This window comes from Mustelus asterias, chromosome 11 (assembly GCF_964213995.1).
Source record: "Mustelus asterias chromosome 11, sMusAst1.hap1.1, whole genome shotgun sequence".
Lineage (NCBI taxonomy): Eukaryota > Metazoa > Chordata > Chondrichthyes > Carcharhiniformes > Triakidae > Mustelus > Mustelus asterias.
The window spans coordinates 21,756,973-21,780,773 of NC_135811.1; the positions used below are offsets into that span (position 1 = coordinate 21,756,973).

A 23,801-nucleotide genomic window follows, 5' to 3' on the forward strand; every position below is an offset into this window, starting at 1 on the left:
GAACTCCCACCTAATCCCATCTGCCCATAGCCCTGAGTGTTCTGATGTGCCAAGTGCTCATCCAGATACTTTTTAAAGGATGTGAGCAACCCTCCTCCACTACCCTCCCAGGCAGCGCATTCCAGACTGTCAACACCCTCTGGATGTTTTTTCTCACATCCCCCCTTAAAACCCCAGCCCCTCACCTTGAACCATGTCCCCTCATGTCTAACCCTTCAAGTGAGGGGAACAGCTGCTCCTTATCCACTCTGTCCGTGTCTCTCATAATCTTGTACACCTCGATCAGGTCGTCCCTCAGTCTTCTCTGCTCCAAAGTAAACAACCCAAGCCTGTCCAACCTCTCTTCATAACTTAAATGTTCCATCCCAGGTAGCATCCTGCATGAATCTCCTTTGCAGTCCCTCCAGTGCAATCACATCTTTCCGATACTGTGGTGAACAGAACTGTACACAGTACTCTAGCTGTGGCCTCGCCAAAGTTCTGTACAACTCAAACATGACTTCCCTGCTTTTGTAATCTATGCCTTGATTGATAAAGGCAAGTGGCCCATATGCCTTTTTCAGCACCCTCCTAACATGCCCTTCCGCTTTCAGAGATCTTTGGACAAACATGCCAAGGTCCCTGTGGTGAACCATCGTTGGTTCCCACTGGATAGTACTGAGCCAGGGTCTGGCCAGTACTACAAGGATGTACATATGTTGCTGTTGGGGTTAGGGTGGGGTTGTTACACCTTTGTACTGTAGTGTTGTGGTACATCCCAGTCGGGCTCCGCCTCCTGGGAGAGGTATAAAAGTCCCTGCTCGGGCCGGGACCCCTTCAGTCTGGGATAGTGTATATAATTACTGGCTGCTTCATTACAGTAAATAAAAGCCTTTCATTTACCGAGCTCCTCGCCTCGTGTTTGAGAAGCGCATCAGTCCCTTTGTTCCACAGAACTTCCTAGCGTCCTACCATTCATTGAGTACTTCCTTGTCAAATTACTCCTTTCAAAGTGTATCACCTCACACTTTTCAGGGTTAAATTCCATCAGCCATTTATCTGCCCACTTGACCATTCCATCTATATATTCTTGTAGCCCAAGACACTCCGCCTCATTGTTAACCACCCATCCAATCTTTGTATCATCCGCAAACTTACTAATCCTACCCCACATAGGCATCAATGTCATTTATATAAATGATGAATAATAGGGGTCCCAACACAGATCCCTGTGGTACCCCACTGGACACTGGCTTCTTGTCACTAAAGCGGCTTTCTGTCATCACCCTCTGTCTCCTACAACTGAGCCAATTTTGAAACCACTTTATCAAATTATCCTGTGCCCCATGTGAATTTACCTTCTTTACCAGTTTCCCATGTGGGACCTTACCAAAGGCTTTGCTGAAATCCATATAAACTACATCAACGGCACTACCCTCATCTACACACCTGGTCACCTCCTCAAAAAATTCAACCAAATTTGTTAGGCATGACCTCCTTCTGACAAAGCCATGCTGACTATCCCTGATCGAGCTTTGCCTCTCCAAATGGAGATAGATGTTCTCCTTCAGAGGTTTCTCTAATAGTTTCCCTACCACTGACATGAGACTCACAGGTCTGTATTTCCCTGGTTTATCATTACAATCCTTCTTAAATAGCGGAACCACATTAACTGTTCTACAGTCATCTGGGACCTCCCCCATGGCCAGGGAGGGATTGAAAATTTGGGTAATTTCCTTCCCCTCTTCCCCTGACTCCCTCGCTCACTCAACTCTCAGCACTCTTGTTGAATGTTGCACGCCTGTCAGTGATCTCACTGAAAGGCTGGAAGGGCTAAATGGCCTAATCCTGTTCTCATCTTCCTTTGTTGAACTTCATTGTCCAATATATATGTAGCAGTGTCCATCTGAGGATACAGAAAGTTACAGTGACTTGAGTATGGATCAGCTTAGAACACTAACCAAGCGAAACGATCAGTTAACATACTCAAGTATTTTATTTATTTTACTTTTCTGGCAATCTGTGGTATAAGAAATCTAGTGAGTACAATAAAGATTGATTGCAATTGAAGGGACTTGTCTTGTTGAATTAATCCCTTGCTGAAGTATCATACAAGATCTGAGCATTTTGTGATAATGCCTTCTCTGCTACTCTCTCAGTTGGGGAGGTAGAAATAAAGTGACTTTAATAGTGGCTGCATCATTGCATGCACTAGTCTTAAGTGTAATATGCAACAATACGACCATAGAACATAGAATCCCTACAGTGCAGAAGGAGGCCATTCGGCTCATTGAGCCTGCACCAGCAACAATCCCACTCAGGCCCTATCCCCGTAACCCCACACATTTATCCTGCTAATCCCCCTGACACTAAGGGGCAATTTAGCATGGCCAATCAACTTAACCCGCACATCTTTGGAGTGTGGGAGAAAACCAGAGCACCCAGAGGAAACCCACGCAGCAGACACGGGGAGAACGTGCAAATTCCACACAGACAGTGACTCAAGGCCAGAAGGTCCCTGGTGCTGTGGGGCAGCAGTACTAACCACTGTGCCACCGTGATACTAAAACTATCATTTTCATGTTAGCATTACCAATTACAAACATATCTGAAATTTTGATATATCAATGCATCATCTCCAAACATCTATGCAAATTAAAATAATTTAAATCAGGTTAGATCACTACTGAACTATAGAATCCCTACAGTGCAGGAAGAGGCCATTTGGCCCATCGAGCTTCACCGACTCTCCGAAAGAGTATTCCACCCAGGCCCTCCCCTCCGTACTGTTTGAATGCCCGCCTATTGTGTGGCAATTATTCTGTGGTATTATAGTTCCAGAGATATATAAGACAAACTACAATTTAAAATGTGCAATCAGTTTTATTTATTTTCATATTGCCAAGTTACAAGATCATGAAATAATGTTCAAGCATTTGAACAAGGCAAAACAGTTTGCAGAACATCTTCGCCAACACGCCCAGTTCCACAAAACTTAAAGCTGCAAAACAAAATATTAGCTTGACATAAATCAATGATTTTTGCATGTATGAAACATCTATTCAACATTCCTATATTTCAGCAATTTGACTCCATATGTACCACAAAATAATGTAAATCTGCATGCACATATTTTTATGATAGTTTCATACTCATAAGAGTGATTCAATTCTATTGCAAATGATAATTAAATATGTATATTTGTACAATGAGGCATTAATTAAATCACTGAAATAAAAGTTGATTTTTTAAATTTAAACGCCTGATAATTCGAAGAATGTTCAATTCAACAACTATGGAATTTGAAATAAATAAACTCATAACTTATAATGTATATGGAACCTTGTTTCGTGTCACTGCTTCTATGATCCAGCAGACAGAATGATTAAAGCACATTGTCTAAAACCCATTTGTATTAATTCTTTGCCTTTTCCAGCATTTGTTTTACGTTGAATTTCCTATATACTTGTAACACCGGGTGGCACGGTGGCACAGTGGTTAGCACTGCTGCCTCGCAGCACCAGGTTCAATTCCATCCTCGGGTAATTGTTTATGTGGAGTTTGCATGCTCTCTCCATGTATAAATGGGTTTGCTCCGGGTGCTCTGGTTTCCTCCCACACTCCAAAGATTTGTGGGTTATGTTAAATGGCCATGCTAAATTGACCCTTAGTGTTAGGGGGACTAGCAGGGTAAATGCATGGGGTTACGAGGATGGGGCCTGGGTGGGTTTGTTGTCGGTGCAGGCTCGATGGGCTGAATGGCCTCCTTCTGCACTGTAGGGATTCTACGATTTGATGATTTTAACCAAGAATGCTATTGGGTGGGTGGTGATGGGGTGGTGAGTCTGAGGCAAGCATTAAATAGCTCCTCGGGTGGATGGAGCTATTACAAGGGGGCATAACTATAGGGTTCGTGGTGGGAGATACAGGACGGATATCAGAGGTAGGTTCTTTACGCAGAGAGTGGTTGGGGTGTGGAATGGACTGCCTGCAGTGATAGTGGAGTCAGACACTTTAGAAACATTTAAGCGGTTATTGGATAGGCACATGGAGCACACCAGGATGATAGGGAGTGGGATAGCTTGATCTTGGTTTCAGATAAAGCTCGGCACAACATCGTGGGCTGAAGGGCCTGTTCTGTGCTGTACTGTTCTATGTTCTAAAAGGCCATCCCGGTTTGAGGCCCAGATAAGTTTAGCAGCCTGAAACATGCAGAAAACATCAATTTTTGGAGCAGAATTTCAAGAGAGAGAAGGCTATCAGCTATCACCAAAGGAGTGGTTGTCAACGAAAGGGTAAGATGTGGTTTTTGGAACAGTCTTTCATTCAGGAAAGGAGGGGATTTGAGGATAGACAAGGACTTAAGTGTGGGCCCTGTAGGAGATCTTGATTTTCTGTCTGGTGTGACAAGAAACTGTGTAATGAAAAGTAAGTTCATGACGGAGGTCAGCAGTCTTCACACAAAGGCTGATCAATGTCTAGAATGGTCACCTGTGTAAGGTAGTGGAGTCAAACAGTCTGGAAGCGTTCACTGCAATTGTAATGGGGAGGTTCATAGGAGGGATGTTGTTTCCTGTAATCTGTAATCATTTTTTAAAATGTTTAAGAATCTCTTCTTTTTTTTAATTCATTCGTGGGACATGGGCATCGCTGGCTGGCCAGCATTTATTGCCCATCCCTAGTTGCCCTTGACAAGGTGGGTGGTGAGCTGTCTTCTTGAATCACTGCAGTCCATATTCTGTGGGTTGACCCACAATGCTGTTAAGGAGGGAATTCCAGGATTTTGACCCAGCGACTGCCAAGGAACAGCGATATATTTCCAAGTCAGGATGGTGAATGGCTTGGAGGGGAACTTGCAAGTGGTGGTGTTCCCATGTATCTGCTGCCCTTGTCCTTCAAGATGGAAGTGGTTGTGGGTTTGGAAGGTGCTGTCTAAGGATCTTTGGTGAATTGCTGATACGTTGCTCAATCGCTAACATCACTATGCTCCATCAATCTTTTCATCCAAAAACTGGCACTCTGAACAAAGGGCTCATGAAGTGCTGATGAATTTTAAGCTTCTCTCCATTTAGAGAATAGGCTTTAGCAATACTTTTTTTTAGATCTTCTGAGATGGCTCAAAAGCCTTACTTTTAGCTTCAGTAAATGAACATTTAGTTTATTTTCAAGAAAGATATAAATGGAAGTTTGACTTTCATGTCATAGGGAATGGGCAGTGCAGCAGGACTTTACCAACATGTTAAACCAGAATAGCAGAACATAATGGAATTGCCATCTTCTGATATAATGGTCATTGACTTACAGTGGTCATTTGGGAATCTGCCCAAATGTATTACTTTAACCAGGGTTCACACTAGACATAGAAAGGATATTACAGTCAGTAATATTGGTCAATAATTTAATAAATGCGCACTTACGTTTGCTGGTCATATACTCTTAATAGGGTTACAGTTTCTGCTCCAACTTTTGGCCTGAGAAGATTTGGCACAACATTATCCCAGAGAAATTTGACTTTAGTAACCTCTGCTAAATCTTTTTCCACGTCGATCTCAGCCGTGAATGTTTTTCCAGACGCCAACAATGCTCTGCAAAGCAAAATACAGAGGTTAGTACCTAAATCATCTGTGGCATGTTAATATTAACTTATACAGTCTCAAGATATGCAGTGGAGTAAAAAAATAAATGATCAATTCAGAATTTTTATTGCAATCTATTAATTAATAAATATACTTCAACTTCAATTTGAAAACATTAATATGTATATCCATGGGGCAAAAAACGAAGCAGCATCCGTGTTCAGGAAAAAAACTGGGTTCAGTAGTAACATTTCCAAGAAGTTAGGTATCAGCAAAGTGATCCACTGGCGGACAGCCTTGTGGTGGACAGCTGAAATATTAGTGGCTAATTTTTAATGGTTTTTGACAACAATTCAAGATTCAACAGTCCAAAGATGTGCAGGTTACATTGATTGGCTATGCTAAATGATCCCTGAGTGTCAGGAGGGCTAGCAGGGTAAATACCTGGGGTTGCAGGGATAGGGCCTGGGTAGGATTGTTGTCAATGCAGGCTTGATGGGCAGAATTCATAGAATCTTACAGTACAGAAGGAGGCCATTCAGCGCATTGAGTATGCACCGACCACAACCCACCCAGGCCCTACTCCCATAGCCCCATGCATTTACCCTAGCTAGCCCCCCTGACACTAAGGGAATTTAGCATGGCCAATGCACCTGACCTGCACATCTTCAGACTGTGGGAGGAAACCGGAGCACCTGGAGGAAACCCATGCAGACACAGGGATAATGTGCAAACTCCACACAGACAGTGACTCAAGCTGGGAATCGAACCCATGTCCCTGGTGCTGTGAGGCAGCAGTGCTAACCACTGTGCTAGGGATTCTATGATTCTATGAAATCCCACTAAATATATACTGCAGGACTTATTAAATTCAGTGGGGTAAATTTATCTGGCTTCATCAATCTGTTTAAGCTGTTCCTGCACAGTTTCTGTCGAACTGCTGTTGAAAATACAGCAGAGGATTAGAAAAACTACCACAGAAATTCCAGGTAAATAAATTTGGTCACTTGTGAGCTGGAGCCAGAAAACAACCATAACCTTGAGAGCTGTTGGGTTGTGGTAAAATTCAGCTGCTTTACGAACGCCCTTCAGGGAAGGAAACGTCTGCACCAGGCATAACTCACAACTTTGTAGTGGACTTATTGCCCCTCAAGTGGTCCAGCAAGTTGCACAGTTGCAAAATATCATGTAAGGGGGTACACAAACACCTTCTCAGGACATTTAGGAATGCGCAATAAATGTGGCCTTGTCAGTGCAGCTCACATTGCAAGGCAAGATTTTAAAACATCAGTAAATAAAAGATAAAATAGGGATATCAGTTTTAATCAGATTGTGTGACAACTACTCATATCCAAAGGTTTTTTAAAGACTTAGGATAGAATCTTACAGCAGTGGGAAGCTTGGTGGGCAGGGAAGTTAATTTGGCGTGAGGCCAAACATCAATTTCCTGATGGCAGAATTAACTTTAGCAATTAGGTTCTAAGGACTTCAAAGGCGGGTTATAAGTGGATCGAATTTCCCTGCAAACAATGTCGGGAATCCCTTTGCATGTATTAATCAATGCATGTGCATTAAAAGATCCCCACCTGTGGGAAATCAGAATGTTCAGTTTTAAGGCTGTACAGAAGTGGCGCATACCTGGTGAGGTAGAGCTCTTCTATGATTAACAATGAGTTGCCACTCCAGATTGTCCTCTTTGGGGAGCCAGACTATGTTTCAGACCAGATGGTAAGAGTGCAAGTTGCGTGGATTATGACCAAGGAAGGGAGCAAGGGTTAGCAAGAAAAGGTGGAAGGGATGTGTAGACTGTCCAGTTGTCCTTTAAATATGGCACCTGGATCTTTGACCCCTTGAGGTAATGGCAGGGATGGTGATTTCCTGCCTACCTCTGCTGCAAGAATCAACAAGATCCTCATGGATGTATATTCAATGGACTGAACAGTGCAAGAACACGCGTGGTCAGCTGTCCTGCCCCAGCAGAAATCACTCCCACTTCATGGCCTACCATTGAAATTAGATTCCAGAATGGAAGATTCCAGCCTTGGAGCAACTATCTTCTGGTCAGCTGTTATAAACTTACTTTGCAACTTGATGTTGTCGGGTGTTGACATTGGAACCATACAGGGCAATATTGAAGAATCCTCTGATACTCCGTGTACAGGTAATTTTAACAGTAACCCTGTATCGCCAGCCTGTTACAAATGAACAAATTCAGAGTTTTTATTGCAATCTCTTACTTAATAAATGTATTTCAACTGCAATTTGAAATTAAAAAACATTGCAGTTTGCAATGTGTACATTAATACATACGTGCAAAAGACGGAGCAGCACCCGTGTTCAAATAAAAACTGGGTTCAGTGGTAACAGACCCAAGAGGGTAGGTGTTAGCAAAGTGACCCATTGTGGGGCAGCCTTCTGGAGGGCAGCTGAAACAATTCCCCTTCAAAAAGCAAACATATTGTGATGGTCTTCATTGGCAGCAGTTTTATTTTATTAAATATTTATAAGCAACTCATAAGGTGGCAAGAGAGTTTGGTTGAGAATTAACAAAGCAATCTAAAGCCAATAATCCGTCTAACCTTGGCCAATGAGCCAATCCAACAGTTCTATTATCTCAGCGAATGCCATAAATATGGGCCCACAAATCTCAGGGGTGTGTAGGATATAATCAGACATTAAAGTGGTAAAATGTTCCCTTCAAAGCACTACAAAGGGCAAATCGGTGCAAACAGCCAGAGAACAACAATGATTGTTGTAAATTCTTTAAGCCAAAACTTCAGGACGAATAATAAGATTGCGGCTAGATTGTCACTAATTGTCCTATGTTTCACTCGAGCAATAGTAAAGAACTGGCAAGCTATGGTGCATTATTAAACAAAATAAGTTAGTAGAATTCACTTGTATCACTAATAGATGACTGCCAGTAACAGATATTATCCAGCGTTTCATCTATTTGCCAACTCATTGATCTTTGGAAATGTTAGTTAATGTTAAACCTTATGAAAGATTAAGGAAAACATGCCCTGGAATGTTTCACCTGAATGCTAACATACTGCAGCACTTTCATCTCATCATATCTTGCTTGCGAAATATTTTTTAAAAAGTACTTTAGTAGCTTAATATAGGTGTTGAAATGAGGAAGACAACGGCCCTGAAATTCCATAAGACCATTTACATTGGTTTATGGCCCTCAGCTGATACTGTCCAGTGCTTGCTGTGCTGTACTTTGTGGGTTCAGCTCATGTGTGTGTCTTTTTTTTAATGCAAATTCTGTGCAACATGGAAGCATTGAGAAACTAACCTTGCAGCATTTAAAATAACCATACCTTAATATTTATATAGCACATTTAACATACTAAAACACCCAAGGCACTTCACAAGAAAGTTACAAAGCAAAATTGGACAGCAAGTCACACAAGGCCAAATTAGATAGATGGCCAAAAGCTTGAGCAAAGTGGTCAGTTTTAGCAGTGTCTTAGAAGAATAAAGAGAGGGAGAGATTCAGAGTGTGTTAGCGAGGGTATTCTAGAGCTTGTGGGGCCTATAGGCAGTTCCAGGCACGGTCAGCAAGGTAGAGCAATGCACATGAGGCCAAAATTGCAGTTCCCATCCAGAAAGGTTGGGAACCTCATTTGATTTCATTAGAATATCATCAGCGGGCAATCTGGCTGTAACCTCCCCTCACACCCGATAATCTATCCCCGGCATTGTGTTGTTATGCCGGTGGGTTTTATAACAGTTTTTCAAAAACAAGAACCTGGCAACCTCACTTCCGATGGGGAGTTTGGAGGTGAGCATGCAGGTTGCCACTGGCTGCCAGGGTTTCTTCGGGTCAAGAGGGCACCCGGCAAGATGGTAAGAACCAGCGACAGGGATCCTGATTACGGTGTGGTGGTCATAATGGAGGAAGGCTTGCAGGGCTCGTGGAGATTTTATACATGAATGGGTGAGCAGAGATTGATGAAAAGAGTGACTTACCCTGGCTGAGCAGAGGAGGTCATTCATTCTCTTCTTCTGCTGCTCCCCTGTCCTTTTGTACAGGGAGCTGGCACTTACCACCTTTCATGTAGGGTTAGTGACCTTACTGGAACGTCTCCTCCCTGCCTGGGGGTAAAGGATGCGGCATTTCTCCTCCACAGTGTCCAGCATTCTGGTCGGGCTCACTCTGCAAATCTTGGCGCTAACATTCTAGCAGGCATTCTTTGCTTTGCACTTGGGGAGATGTTAAAATGGAGCTCCCTAGTAATGGAAGGACTCAGCTGATGGCGAGACGGGTGAATCAAATTCTGACCACCTCAGAGGTGGCGTGAAAATCGTGCAAATTCTTTTCTCTAAGTGGCTAAAAATACGGTGGGGAAACCCGCCGACTGGCTAGACTCCAGTTTTCCCACCTGAGTTGACAGCCAAAAAAAGGAAGAATTTGCCCTTTTTCTTCGGTCAAAGTTATTAATTCAAATTGGCTGATAATTCAAATTGGCTGATAATTCGATTATGGTCCCAATTTGCTGCATTGTTTACATTATTTAATTCAAAATATAATTCAAATCAGTAGATTATTGAATTTTTTTGGATGATAAGTAAGAGCAGCACAGTGGCACAGTGGTTAGCACTGCTGCCTCACAGCGCCAGGGACCTGGGTTTGATTCCTGGGCTTGGCTCACTGTCTGTGTGGAGTTTGCACATTCTCCCTGTGTCTGTGTGGGTTTCCTCTTGGTGCTCTGGTTTGCTCCCACAGTGTGGAGATGCTGGCGTTGGACTGGGGTAAACACAGTAAGAAGTTTAACAAGACCAGGTTAAAGTTCAACAGGTTTATTTGGTAGCAAAAGCCACACAAGTTTTCGGAGCTCTTAGCCCCTTCTTCAGGTGAGTCCACAGTCCAAAGATGTGTGGGTTAGGTTGATTGGCCATGCTAAATTGCCCCTTAGTGTCAGGGGGACTAGCTAGGGTAAATGCATGGGGTTATGGGGATAGGGCCTGGGTGGGATTGTGGTCGGTGCAGACCCGATGGGCCGAATGGCCTCCTTCTGCACTGTAGGATACTATGCAAAGATCCTCTTTACAAAGGAGTTTGTGGTGTTCTTTGGAACCAGCAACTATATTTAAAGTTTATTAGGATTTCATTATAAGGAAGGACTTGATGTGCAACTCATAGAAATCATAGAAACCCTACAGTGCAGAAGGAAGCCATCGAGTCTGCACCGACCACAATCCCACCCAGGCCCTACCCCCATATCCCTACATATTTACCCACTAATCCCTCTAACCTACACATCTCAGGACACTAAGGGGCAATTTTTAGCATGGCCAATCAACCTAACCCGCACATCTTTGGACTGTGGAAAGAAACCAGAGCACCCGGAGGAAACCCACGCAGACACGAGGAGAATGTGCAAACTCCACACAGACAGTCACTGACTTAGAACAGTTAACTGACTTAGAAACTCAAGTTACTGAACAACTTGAAATGGTGGAAGAGATTGCAAGAAGAAACTTACTGCTTCAAAGTCATCATAGCTCTTACATGGAATACCCATGAATCCAGTTTTGGTTGTGATGCTCGCCGTGTAATATTTATATGATCGTAAGTGGCTGCATGCTGCAAAATTGCGAGTACCTTCAAAAAGAATCAGCAAGTACTTGTACAGTTCATTGCAGTGAATACCAAACCATACTTTAACAAAGCACAAGCTCTCAATATCTAACTGTTAGATAATTACAGATGCTGAGTTGAGTAAAATCATAGAATTCTACGGTGCAGAAGGAGGCCATTCGGCCCATTGAGTCTGCACCGAACACAATCCCACGCAGGCCCTATCCCCTTAACCCCATGCATTTACCCCTAACTGGTCCCCCTGACACTAAGGGGCAATTTAGCATGGCCAATCCACCTAACCTACACATGTGTGGACTATGGGAGGAAACCAGAGCACCCGGAGGAAACCCACGCAGACACGGGCAGAACGTGCAAATTCCGCAAAGGCAGTGACCCAAGCTGGGGATCGAACCCGGGTCCCTGGCACTGTGAGGTAACAGTGCTAACCACTGTGCTACCATGCCGAAAGTGAAATGCTCGTGTTCTGAAGCAGGCATTGAATATAAAAGTTTTTGTACCTTCCCAAATGCCATTAATATCAATTATGGTTGAAACAATATTTTTGTCACATCCAGGCATTAATTCTCCACCATTTGGATAGAAGTCAAGATGTCCAATGGGTTCGAGTAATCCAAAACCTGTTAGGTTAATTCAATTATTAAAAAAACGCAGTAAGAATCAATTGTAGCTTTCTGCAGCTCAATAATCTTTTGTAGAAAGCCTTACCAAGGTGAGGAATCAATGGAGCAGCATTAGTGTGGATAATGTCAACAAACACTGCATCTGAAGTATCTAGTTGAACTTCAATGGGAGTGTTCTTAAAAAAGGGTTTGGCTGGATCGAGACCTATAGTAAATAATAAAGTGAGTGAATGCAAACTTTTCACAGTAAATTTTCATTATACACTATTGTTGTTTCCATATTGAAATATATTGTATGCAAAGTTGATGCGCGTTATCACACACGAGGCTTGAGATGCTCAAGGAAATAAAGGCTTTTATTTACTGTTACAACGAAGCTACTAAGTATAGTACACGATCCCAGACTGAGGGGTCCCAGACAGAGCAGTGACCTTTATACCTCTCCCAGGAGGCGGAGCCTGACTGGGATGTACCATAATAACTATAATACAGGTGTAACAGCCCAACCCTAACCCCAACAGCAACAAGTAGAACAACCCATCCCTAACCCCAACAGCAACATATATACATACTCGTAGTACTGGCCAGACCCTGGCTCAGTTCTATCTAGTGGGAACCAACGATGGTTCACCACATTCACCCCTCCTTTGAAGACAAAGGCCGGCGGGGTACAAAGAAAACCAGAATAATTTGTCATCAGTCTATAAGTTCAGACGGTCAGGGGGACCGCACCGTCGTTGTGACCTCCTCAACACCGGTGATGACACCGGAGTAGGCACTCGCGGTGGCGTTCTCCCCAAGGCGATGTCCAACGGTTCCTCCACAGTCTCACAGGCCGGTTGACCCCGAGGTGATGATAATCCGTTGAGTTCCGACACGCCCTGAAGTGGTGACGATCTCCTGGACTCAGGCAAGCTGTACACGGGAGTAAAAGGGTTAAGTAATGGTCCCGATGCTGCCCGCGCCGTGTCAGGAGGGGAAACAATAGTTGGGGGGTTTCTAACAGGAGGTATGGGAGCGACAGGGGTTTCTACGTCCCCTGCTGGCGCCAGGTCTCGGATCGAGACCGTGTCCTCTCGCCCGTCAGGGTATGCCACATAGGCATACTGAGGGTTGGCGTGGAGGAGATGGATCTGTTCGACCAACGGGTCGGACTTGCGGGCCCTTACATGTCGCCGCAGGAGGACAGGTCCTGAGTATGTCAACCAAGATGGTAATGAGGTCCCAGAGGAAGACTTCCGAGGGAATGAAAACAGCCTCTCATGGGGAGTAGCTTTGGTTGCCGTACACAGGAGTGAGCGTATAGAATGGAGCGCATCAGGGAGCACCTCTTGCCAACGGGAGACTGGAAGGCCTTTTGACTTCAACGCCAGTAAGACAGCCTTCCAGACTGTAGCATTCTCACGTTCCACCTGTCCGTTACCCCTAGGGTTGTAGCTCGTGGTTCTACTAGAGGCAATCCCGTATGAGAGCAGGTATTGCCTCAAGTCATCGCTCATGAACGACGAGCCCCTATCGCTGTGAATGAAGCAGGGGTACCCGAACAGGGTGAAAAGATCACGGAATGCCTTGATAACCGTGGCAGCGGATGTATCAGAGCAGGGAATAACAAAAGGGAATCTCGAGTACTCATCAATGATGTTGAGGAAGTACACATTCCGATCTGTCGAGGGAAGGGGGCCCTTAAAGTCGACACTCAGTCTTTCGAAGGGACGAGTGGCCTTGACTAGTTGTGCCCGGTCAGGTCGGTAAAAGTGCGGTTTGCATTCCGCGCATACCCGACAGCTTCTCGTTATGGACCTGACATCCTCCACCGAGTAGGGCAGATTGTGGGCTTTTACAAAGTGGTAGAGCCGAGTGACCCCAGGATGGCAGAGGTCATTATGGAGAGCCTGCAAACGGTCCTCCTGTATACTGGCGCATGTTCCACACGACAGGGCGTCCGAGGGCTCATTGAGTTTCCCTGGACGATACATGATGTCATAATTATAGGTGGAGAGTTCGATTCTCCACCTCAAGATCTTGTCGTTCTTGATCTTGCCCCGCAGCGTGTTATTGAACATGAACGCCACGGACCGCTGGTCCGTGATCAGGGTGAACCGTTTTCCCGCCAAGTAATGGCGCCAATGCCTGACGGCCTCCACAATGGCCTGGGCCTCCTTTTCCACTGCTGAATGTCGAATTTCGGGGCCTTGGTGGGTGCGGGAAAAAAAGGCGACGGGCCTGCCCGCCTGGTTAAGTGTGGCGGCCAGGGCGAAATCAGATGCATCGCTCTCCACCTGAAAGGGGATGGACTCATTAACAGCGTGCATCGTGGCTTTCGCGATGTCGGCTTTTAGTTTATCAAAGGCCAATCGAGCCTCTGGTGTTAGGGGAAAAGAGGTGGACTTGATGAGGCGGACGGGCTTTGTCCGCGTAATTGGGAACCCACTGTGCATAGTAAGAGAAGAAGCCTAAGCATCTTCTCAGTGTTTTTGCGCTAGTGGGCAGGGGAAGTTCAAGGAGGGGACGCATACGGTCTGGATCAGGGCCAATGATCCTGTTTTCCACCACGTATCCGAGGATGGCTCAACGGCGCGTACGAAATACACACTTCTCCCTGTTGTAGGTCAGATTCAGGCGAGATGCAGTGCGTAGGAACTTAAGGAGATTTGTGTCGTGGTCCTGCTGGTCATGGCCACAGATGGTGACGTTATCCAGGTACGGGAAGGTAGCCCGCAGCCCGTTCTGGTCCACCATTCGGTCCATAGTACGCTGGAAGACCGAGACCCCATTGGTGACACCAAAAGGAACCCTGAGAAAGTGATACAAGCGACCATCCGCCTCAAAAGCCGTGTATTGTCGGTCCTCTGGGCGAATGGGAAGTTGGTGGTAGGCAGACTTGAGGTCTATGGTGGAGAACACCCGGTACTGCGCAATCTGATTGACCATGTCAGAGGGGATACGCATCCAGCTGCGTGTATCGATTAATGGTCTGACTATAGTCAATGACCATCCGGGGTTTGTTCCCACTCTTGACCACCACGACCTGCGCTCTCCATGGACTAGCGCTAGATTGTATGATCCCTTCCTTGAGGAGCCACTGAACTTCAGATCGAATGAAGATCCGATCCTCAGCGCTGTAACGTCTACTCTTAGTCGCGATGGGCTTGCGGTCTGGCACAAGATTCTGGAACAGGGAGGGTGTGGTAATCTTCAGCGTCGAGAGGCTACAGGCAATTTGGGCAATTTGGAAGCTGCAGTTCTCCCACTGAAAGTGGAGGGAGTGGCCCACCGTACTGTAGGGTTACACTCTTCAAGTGGACCATGAAATTTAGTCCGAGGAGTATTGGCGCGCAAAGGTGCGGCAACACCAGGAGCTTGAAGCGCTCGTAAACCGTGCCCTGCACCGTTAAATTTACCACACAACTCCCTAGCACGGTGACAGACCGGGACCTTGATGCCATCGAAATTGTCTGTTTGACAGGTTGGATCTGGAGGCCACACCGCTTCACAGCGTCTGGGTGAATAAAACTCTCAGTGCTCCCGCTGTCAAACAGACAATAAATCAAGTGTTTGTTTACCTGAATGTCCATCATAGACTTGTCGAGTCTGTGAGGCTTGGCCTGGTCCAGGATGATCGACACCACCGTTGGTTCGTGAGCGCCACTGCAGGCAGCTGAGATAGACGAAGATGACCCCTGCTGGTCATTCGCGGTCGGTGCCGACCAACATGGCCGCTCCCATAGGTCGCACGTGGGTGATGGCGCCAAAATCAGCGACCCCTGGTGGTCACGCATCTCCGACTCCGTCGACTGTAATGGCGTCGTCCTGGCCTCGCACGTGGACGAAACCCTTGACGATGCCGACGACGAAGAACCGGGCTCCGGGGAGTCGCAGGCCGCATTGCTGTTCCTGGAAGTAAGTTTGGATCGGCATATCTTCGAATAGTGCCCCTTCTTACCGCAGGCGGAGCACAACACAGCTTTAGCGGGACACCGCTGCCGAGTATGCTTCGCTCCCCCACAGAAGTAACACCGCGGGCCGCCCGGAGCTGCTGCCGTCGTCAGGCCCGAGTGTGGGCGTGCCATCACGCAGCTTTTCGAACCCGAGGGACGAGGAGGGATCAGCGACTGCTCCTGCCACGTTGTCTCCACGTGGTCTTCGGGATACAATACTAGGCTTTTGGAGGCCGTCTCCAACGTATCCGCTAGTTCTATCGACTTAGTGAGATCAAGGTTACCTTGCTCCAACAGTCTGAGTCGGATATAAGATGATCCGATTCCCGCCACAAACGCATCTCGAGCATGGTCGTTCATGTTCTGGTCTGCCGACACTGCTTTGCAGTTACAGCCCCTGGCTAGCTGTAGGAGCTCGTTCGCGTATTCTTCCGTCGTTTCGCCGGGCTGCCGTCGTCGAGTGGCTAAGAGGTATCGAGCATGCATCTCGTTTGGCGGTTTAAAGTAACGCTTCTTAAGAAGCTCGAGGACCCTTGTGTAGTCGGTGGCCGCACGGATCGCGAGATATACGGTGTCGCTTACCCTCGCGTGGAGGACCCAGAGTCTGTCGTCGTCTGTGGAAACCGCTGCGGAGGCTGCAAGGTAGTCCTCAAAACATTTCAACCAGTGGTCGAAGGTGTTAGAGGCGCCCACCGCACGTGGATCCAGTGTAAGACGTTCAGGTTTTAACATCTGCTCCATACTCTCTGCATCATTTTCTTTTTTTTTAACGACGAGAGTTTAATTAACAGTAAATAAAATTGATGCGCGTTACCACACACGAGGCTTGAGATGCTCAAGGAAATAAAGGCTTTTATTTACTGTTACAACGAAGCTACCATGTATAGTACATGATCCCAGACTGAGGGGTCCCAGACAGAGCAGTGACCTTTATACCTCTCCCAGGAGGCGGAGCCCGACTGGGATGTACCATAATAACTATAATACAGGTGTAACAGCCCAACCCTAACCCCAACAGCAACAAGTAGAAGAACCCATCCCTAACCCCAACAGCAACATATATACATACTCGTAGTACTCGCCAGACCCTGGCTCAGTACTATCTAGTGGGAACCAACGATGGTTCACCACAAAAGTGCATTTGCTTTTACATTTGAGTCCAATTGATTACTGTACACATGATGACCTCAACCATTTCCAATGGTTAGCTCAATTTAGCCCCAAATGGCTATATCCGCAGATGCAAACTACTCAGGTGTAGCTGTCAGTGTTTGGGAATATGCAACATTTCCACATTTATGCGCCCCACTACAGATATGTACGCACTCCTATCGTGAGTAATACATCAGCGAGATGCCTTATCTAATCCCTGTGGCAATTGTCTTTACGGCCTTCATCTTTGACGCAGACTGCCAATTAGTGTAAAATTATGTGTAATTTTATGCTGTGTATTACACATCATCGGAACCCAGATTGACATTTTCCAAATCTACTTCGCTCAGAACTCTGACGATTTGGCAGGTACAAGAGACCTTCCTCTCACTGGTGTAGACCGAATCCCAATTCAGAGAGCAGAATGACTACATTCTAATGCAGTGTACCATTGAGTCTTTGGGCTTTTAAAGATGTTTTACATTCTTGCTGTCTTTCGCACACGCAGCCTTGGGTAATTACCTGTCTGTTCGTAGACATACATCAACAAATCGAGTGAGTGTGACAATCTTCAGCGACTGCATGAACAACAGAAGACTCGCTCATGACATGCATGCAATATTTTATTTTGTCATTGTCAGGGAAGCTCCTTGGGGGGGGAATATTTTAGCTCCAGTGAAGGGAACAGGAGATTAAAACACATTTGTAGAAAAACATGTTTCTTTTCAGTTAGTAGTTCTTGAATACTGAAGTGTTTACCTGTGATTCTTCCGATCCCTGGAAGGCGTCTTCCAGTTTCACCTGCAGCGTGACTGCCCAAACTGTGCCCAATAATGTGGGTCTCGGAACGTGAGTAGTTAAAATTTTTCTATTTATAACAAACAAGTAGATTTTAATGTGGCTGAACTCTTCTTCTTAGAAGTGTAATATGCTGTAGCTCTTCAAATAAGTTTGGCTTTACCTCTAACACATCAATAAGATATGCCATCTCTGCACCAACCACCCGGATGTTGTTAGCAGCCTGATCGTATAGGGTTCTTGAACCACGTACCCAATCAACACAAATACAATTCACATCTTCCACTTGAAACATTGCCTTAAAAATAGGTTCACAACAATAAATACAACTTGCATTTATATTTCATTTTCAACACAGTAAAATTTCCCGAGATGCTTTACAGAGAGATTTGTCAGAAGTTTAAAAAAAACATTGATAAGAGGCGTGAACAAAAGCTTGGTAAAAAGGACAGGTTTAATGAGTTCCTTGAAGGAAGAGAGTGGCGTAGACATGGAATACTAAACATGATGGGGTCTGAGTGGCTGAAGATGAGCTGCTGATGGAGCGGTGCGAGGCAGAGTAGGAGGAACAGAGAGCTGGGGGCAGGAGATTGCAAGGCTGAAGGAGGTTACAAGAGATAGGCAAGGACGCCTCCAATTTAAAGGCCTCATCTTTAAGTGATTTAAACACAAGGGTGAGAAGTTAAAATCAGAGGTGTCAGGAATGTAGGTCAATTTAAGTCCGAAAGGTCATAAGCGAAGAAGTCATAGTATGAAACAATAATAGTAGAGTTTTTAAAGAACTGACGTTTACAGAGGGTGAAGGGTGGGGCAGACAAACATTAGAATGGTCAAGATTAAAGATGACAAAAGTACGGATGAGGACTTTAGCAGCAAATGGGCTGGCGATGCTTCTGTGGTCAAAGTGGGCAATCTTTGCGATGGAGAGATTTTTCTGTGCCTCACACAGCAGGAAGTGAAGCTGGATGAGGCCAGACTGATGTGGGAGGCCTGTGATTAAGCCATAGAGGGCATAGGAGATGGGAATGTCAAGGAGTGTCCAAATATGGATTGGAATGTTTAAATGGAGGACAAGATTTAGTGAGGATAAGAAAGCAATGAATTAACAGGAGAGAACAAGGGGAACTGAAATTACCAAGGATAACAATATGCAGTTGGAAGTTAGATGAGAAAGAGACAATGAGGCTGTGAATAGTCTGGTTCAGTCGGAAACAATGGCCATGGGGTCTTGGAATCAGTGTTTGTGGCAGAGCTAAGGATGAAGTATTGGTCTTCTCACCAATAAACTGGAAGAATTTATGATTCATGCCAGAAATAATCACCTGATAACCACCTGACACAACTGCAGCAGTGGAAGGGATGAATGAAATAGTTATGAGGTAGAGCTGGGTGTCTTGTCTATCAATGAATGTCACCAAGTGGAAGCATGAGGAAAAGGAGGGAATCAAGAATCTACCTTTGGAGGATTCTGCAGGTAAAGGTGTCAAGGATGGAAGAGCTACCATTGCTGAAGGTTCTCTCACTACAATCAGTTAGGTAAGAAAGTGGGAGTGGATCCAAATGGCTGCAGTCCTATTGAGCTACACAAAGGGAGAGCCTTTGGAGAAGGATGCTGTAGTTGACCATGCCAGACAGTGCAAGGGAAACTAAGAGGGATGATGCACGATAGTCACAGAAGATGCAATTTGTAACTTTATTCAGGGCCATCTCAGTTATGTTGTTAAGTTGGAATCTTGATTACAACAATTCGAAGGTTGAGCTGTGTGAAAGATGGGCATGGACCTGGAAGATGACAACAATTGCAAGGGCTTTGGAAAGCAAAGGGAGATTGGAAATAATGGGCTGGATTTTGCCGGGCATCAGAGTCCATGTTACCTCACCTCCCCCCTGCAACTGCTCCCCACCCCCCCACCACTTCCTTCTGACTAAAAGGTTGGGGCAGCCCATTCACCTTCCTGATGGCTACCCCACAGCAACTTACCCCTGGAAGCAGTGTTAATTGTTTCAGAGTGAGACTTCCACCCCTTTGTCAGCAGGAGGTCCCGCCTTAGGGAGCTGCCAGCCAATCCGATTGGCCATCAGGTCTGTGGTCCCAAGTGCAGCAGTTGTGATTGGTGGGCACTGCTTGGATTACAGACACATTCCAGGGTCAAATAGTCCAGATAAGTCTGGGGTAAGGGGTCTTGGTTAAGGGCTGAGCGGATGGCGGTTTGGGTTCAAGAGGCGAAGAGGGAAGGTGTAAGAGGGGATGATGATGTGGGATTTGAAAGATAGAAGGGAATGGGACAGTATCACCTGACACGGAGGTCAGAAACCAAAATTAGATGGTAAGCAGTTAAGTGAGAATGGGGTCAGGAAACACAAGTGGATCTCATGGGCAGGAAGAACCTGGGAAGGCTTGAATGGAGAAGAACGAGAGTCAAAACTAGCTTCAACACTGGCAGGGAAAACCTATGGGGGGCTTTGTTTAATGGGCAACAGCAGAAAGTACAGCTGACACAACTGGACTGATCATTTTAATCTTGGTGACAAGAAAAGCCCATGAGTTTCTGAAACTTGTTGTTTGGAGGATGGGGAGGGGAGAGTTGCAGAGAGGGATTTAAGGAGACAGATATTCATGGAGAGCAGAACCAGTTTCATCTTTGCTTTTCATCATAATCTTAGAGACAGGATGGTTTTATCAGAGGACGATGAAGCCTGGTAATGCTTGATGCGGTTCAGTCAAATTCAGTCAAATCTGGTAGCAGAGTTAAACTGGTTTGTACCAGAAACTCTCAAGTCTCTTGAACCTGAAGCAGCAAAATTAGAAGTCCTTTCATGGACAAAGCAAGATGGCTGGGAGCTTGGCTGGGGAAAGGTGCATTAAAGGTGGGGCATTAAATAACTGGGTGGATTGAGATCTACAGAGCTATTGTGGAGAATAAGCCACAGGCTAAGCAGTTTGAAAGTGCAATTATAAGTGATCTGAGACAAGAAGTGGTTGGAAAATAGGAGTGATCTGTGGGTCATCAGTGGCCAAATTCATAGGAGTAAAGAGGCCTCCTGTGGTCTAGTGGTATAGGTCACTGAACAGACAAACATGAAGCAATTCTCTGGGATTTCAGGTTTGAATCCCACCACGGCCAAATTCGAATTATGTGACATTGGGAACGTCACTCAATGAAGCATCAGTCTTTTAATCTGATGGTCAAAAGTTCAAGTCCCTTCTCCGATGTTGCTGTCAGCTCTGCATGTTCAGCTGCCATGAAGCAAGTTGCACTGAGCTATCTTCTTAGCACTTCTCGGCCTTTTGGTTAAGGTCAAGTGTCAGATCAAGTCCAGGATGGGGTACTCCACCTTATCTTGCCAGCTTGGATCTGGTTTGTCTCTCTTGTGGGGACCATGAATTGGATTCAATTGGATTTTGAATTTGGTTTTTGGAGAAAGCAAGGAATGGCCGGTACACTCTGCGCTTTGTCTTGGTAACTTTAAGGATAGAATAAAAGCGAAAAAAAAGAGAGGCCATGGAAACTGGAAAGGTGAGATTCCCAGCATGAGTACGAATATGATTGTTATATAAAGGGAATGATTTAGAGATGATAGGAGAGCAGTACATGATTCTAATAAGTAAAGGAGGAAAAGCCAAAGGGGAGCTGAAATGGAGATTGAAGGACTGGAAATGAATAGTTATTCAGGGCAAAGGCTGAAGAAGGGGAAGGGTGGGGCTGTAAGTGTGGTTGATAACAAGAACTTTAAAGGAGTGAGAAGCAGTTATTTAATGGGGAGATGGTAGCATAGTGGTATTGTCATTGGACTACTAATCCAGAAACCCAGGGTAATGCTCTGGGGACCCGGGTTTGAATCCTACCATGGCAGATGTTGAAATTTGAATTCAATAAAAAAAAATTTGGATTAAAAGTCTAATGATAACCATGAAACCATTGTCGTAAAAACCCATCTGGTTCACTAATGTCCTTTAGGGAAGGAGATCTGTCGTCCTTACCTGATCTGGTCTACATGTGACTCTAGACCCACAGCAATGTGGTCGACTCTTATCTGCCCTCTTAAATAGAGCGCAATTAGGGATGGGCAATAAATGCTGGCCCAGCCAGTGACACCCACATCCCACGAAGAAATAAAAAAGAGTGTTGACCAAGAGAAGATGCCCAAAGGAAGAGAAAGTACTGGGAAAGTAAGGGTTACAATTAAGTATTTGACTAAGAAGTGGATTATATTACATCCTGTGATGATATTATTTTGTATTTTATCTTTGTTCCAGCAAGTACCTTGCACATATCAGAGAGCCACGATTCTTCCCCCTTGTCTACATATCCATGAACTATGAAGCGGGTTTTTTTGGTCAGGTCAAAATTAGAGTTTTGTATTGTTGAAGGAGTCATGGCGGTAATTTCCTGTGGAGAAAGTATATTTGTAATTGTGCTCTCAAACAATATTAAAGCAGTTACATTATCTTGGTAGAAAACCTAACAATACCGCTCTCATAATCTGTATGTATTAATGATGCATGATATTATCACCATGTCCCTGCTCACATTGTTTCATGTTATTATGTATTTAAGTACTATATAATTAGAATAACCTTCACTGCCAGCAGAAAGAACTGTTCCGTATGAGATTCACACGCTACAATACAAGTTTATCCCTTAATATTCCTTCTAGAATTCACTGTCATTTTAACTACTGATTAAATATATTACTTAATATGATTTATTTCTGAATGACAATTTAATTTCCGTTATCATTGCTAGCTTAGTTTTTCTATTAATCCAATTTACATCCAGATACTGAATGGTATCACTCTCGCTTCTGATTCAGATCTTCAAGCATTTAAGGATTTAAACATTCAATATAAGATGATTTGTGAGTGCAGGACTGAGAGGGTGTTGCAGTATCAGAAATACTAGCTCTGATATCTGTTCAGAGGTGGAGGGGGTGGGGTGGGATAAGGGAGGGCTGCTGAGGAAGATTGGGTTTCCTTCAGGTCCTCCCAAGTTTCATGACATGATCTGAGTTATCTCCCTTTCGTGGCTCAATCAAGAAGCTGACTGTCTGTCAGGCACGTTGACCTTTGGACAACCGTCGGGGAAGGGAGAGGAGGGACAGAATGATTAGAGGTCTTGGGGGGAATTACCTTCTGGCTCCACAGTCCTTCCCTCCCTTTAGCCAACAGGTTTCCTGGTACCTGGGAAACATGGTCAGCCAGGGTTAAATTTTAAATGGTGGTGAATCCTGAGGCATGCAACCTCAATAGGGCAGTGCTGTAGTCAGGGGCGTAGCCAGGTTCTAAAGTTAGGGGGAGCGAGCACATAAAAAAGGCGCCACGACGTATACCAAATAATTTTAAATTCATTATACATTTTTATTTTGTATTTAAAATCAAAACATAATAAAAGCACGTTTCTCACTTTGCTCCCGCTGAGCACGCGTGGCAGGGCGTGTGCACTTGTACCCTCCAGAAACTGGCAATCATGGCAATAATGGCAATCATGTCGCTTCCGTAAACTCATTAATTCATTGGCTATGCTCGAGATACAGCTAGCTCAAAATAACCAGTGCTTAAAATGGACAAAGCAATCAAATGTTCATGCAAACAGAGAGATACAAGGTGCCAGATTCTAGTTCAGCTTTGGAGTAGTTAATTCTAATGATACACAGTATTGAATGAATGGTGACTAAAACTATAAATTACGCGCCGAATATTTTCACTAAACCATTCCTGCGATGTCATACTCTTGTTCTTGATCTTTGCTATGTACTTAAATGAGCCGGTTTATTTAAATTAAAGCTGCCAATGTTGAACTCTGTAGTGGTTTAAATTCTTCAAGTGATAATCACCAAATCTATTTACTCATCCAATCTTGGCTGGTGATGTCCGCCGGTGAGGGATGCTCAGACTCGACTGCCCGTTCGTCGCGGTGGCTGCATATTTATGTCCTTCGCGGCCTCTGCAATTATCCTCATGATTGCATGCCCTCTCGGGAGATTGCATGCTTCCCTCGCTGCCTGAAGTCCCCGCATCCGTATCGCATCCTGCGACTGCAGTACACGGATCGAGGACTTCAGATCTCGGGAAGAGATCTGAGGGGCCCGTGAGGAACACCCCGTTGAAAAGGCGCCACTTTTG

General features: G+C 45.0%; 1 protein-coding gene across 1 annotated transcript in view; it reads right to left on the reverse strand.

Moving 5' to 3' along the window:
• Window positions 1–2,845: 2,845 nt before the first annotated feature.
• Window positions 2,846–23,801, reverse strand: part of LOC144500881 (pancreatic lipase-related protein 2-like) — a 36,836-nt gene continuing 15,880 nt past the window's right edge. Inside the window, exons 3-12 of the mRNA XM_078224356.1 lie at window positions 21,943–22,068; window positions 17,841–17,975; window positions 17,639–17,747; window positions 11,875–11,994; window positions 11,667–11,786; window positions 11,051–11,169; window positions 7,866–7,995; window positions 7,636–7,747; window positions 5,397–5,564; window positions 2,846–2,980 (exon numbers count right to left, since the gene is read on the reverse strand). Of these exons, the coding sequence (XP_078080482.1) occupies window positions 2,908–2,980; window positions 5,397–5,564; window positions 7,636–7,747; window positions 7,866–7,995; window positions 11,051–11,169; window positions 11,667–11,786; window positions 11,875–11,994; window positions 17,639–17,747; window positions 17,841–17,975; window positions 21,943–22,068 (1,212 nt within the window). The 3' untranslated portion in view covers window positions 2,846–2,907. The remainder of the gene's footprint in view (window positions 2,981–5,396; window positions 5,565–7,635; window positions 7,748–7,865; window positions 7,996–11,050; window positions 11,170–11,666; window positions 11,787–11,874; window positions 11,995–17,638; window positions 17,748–17,840; window positions 17,976–21,942; window positions 22,069–23,801) is intronic.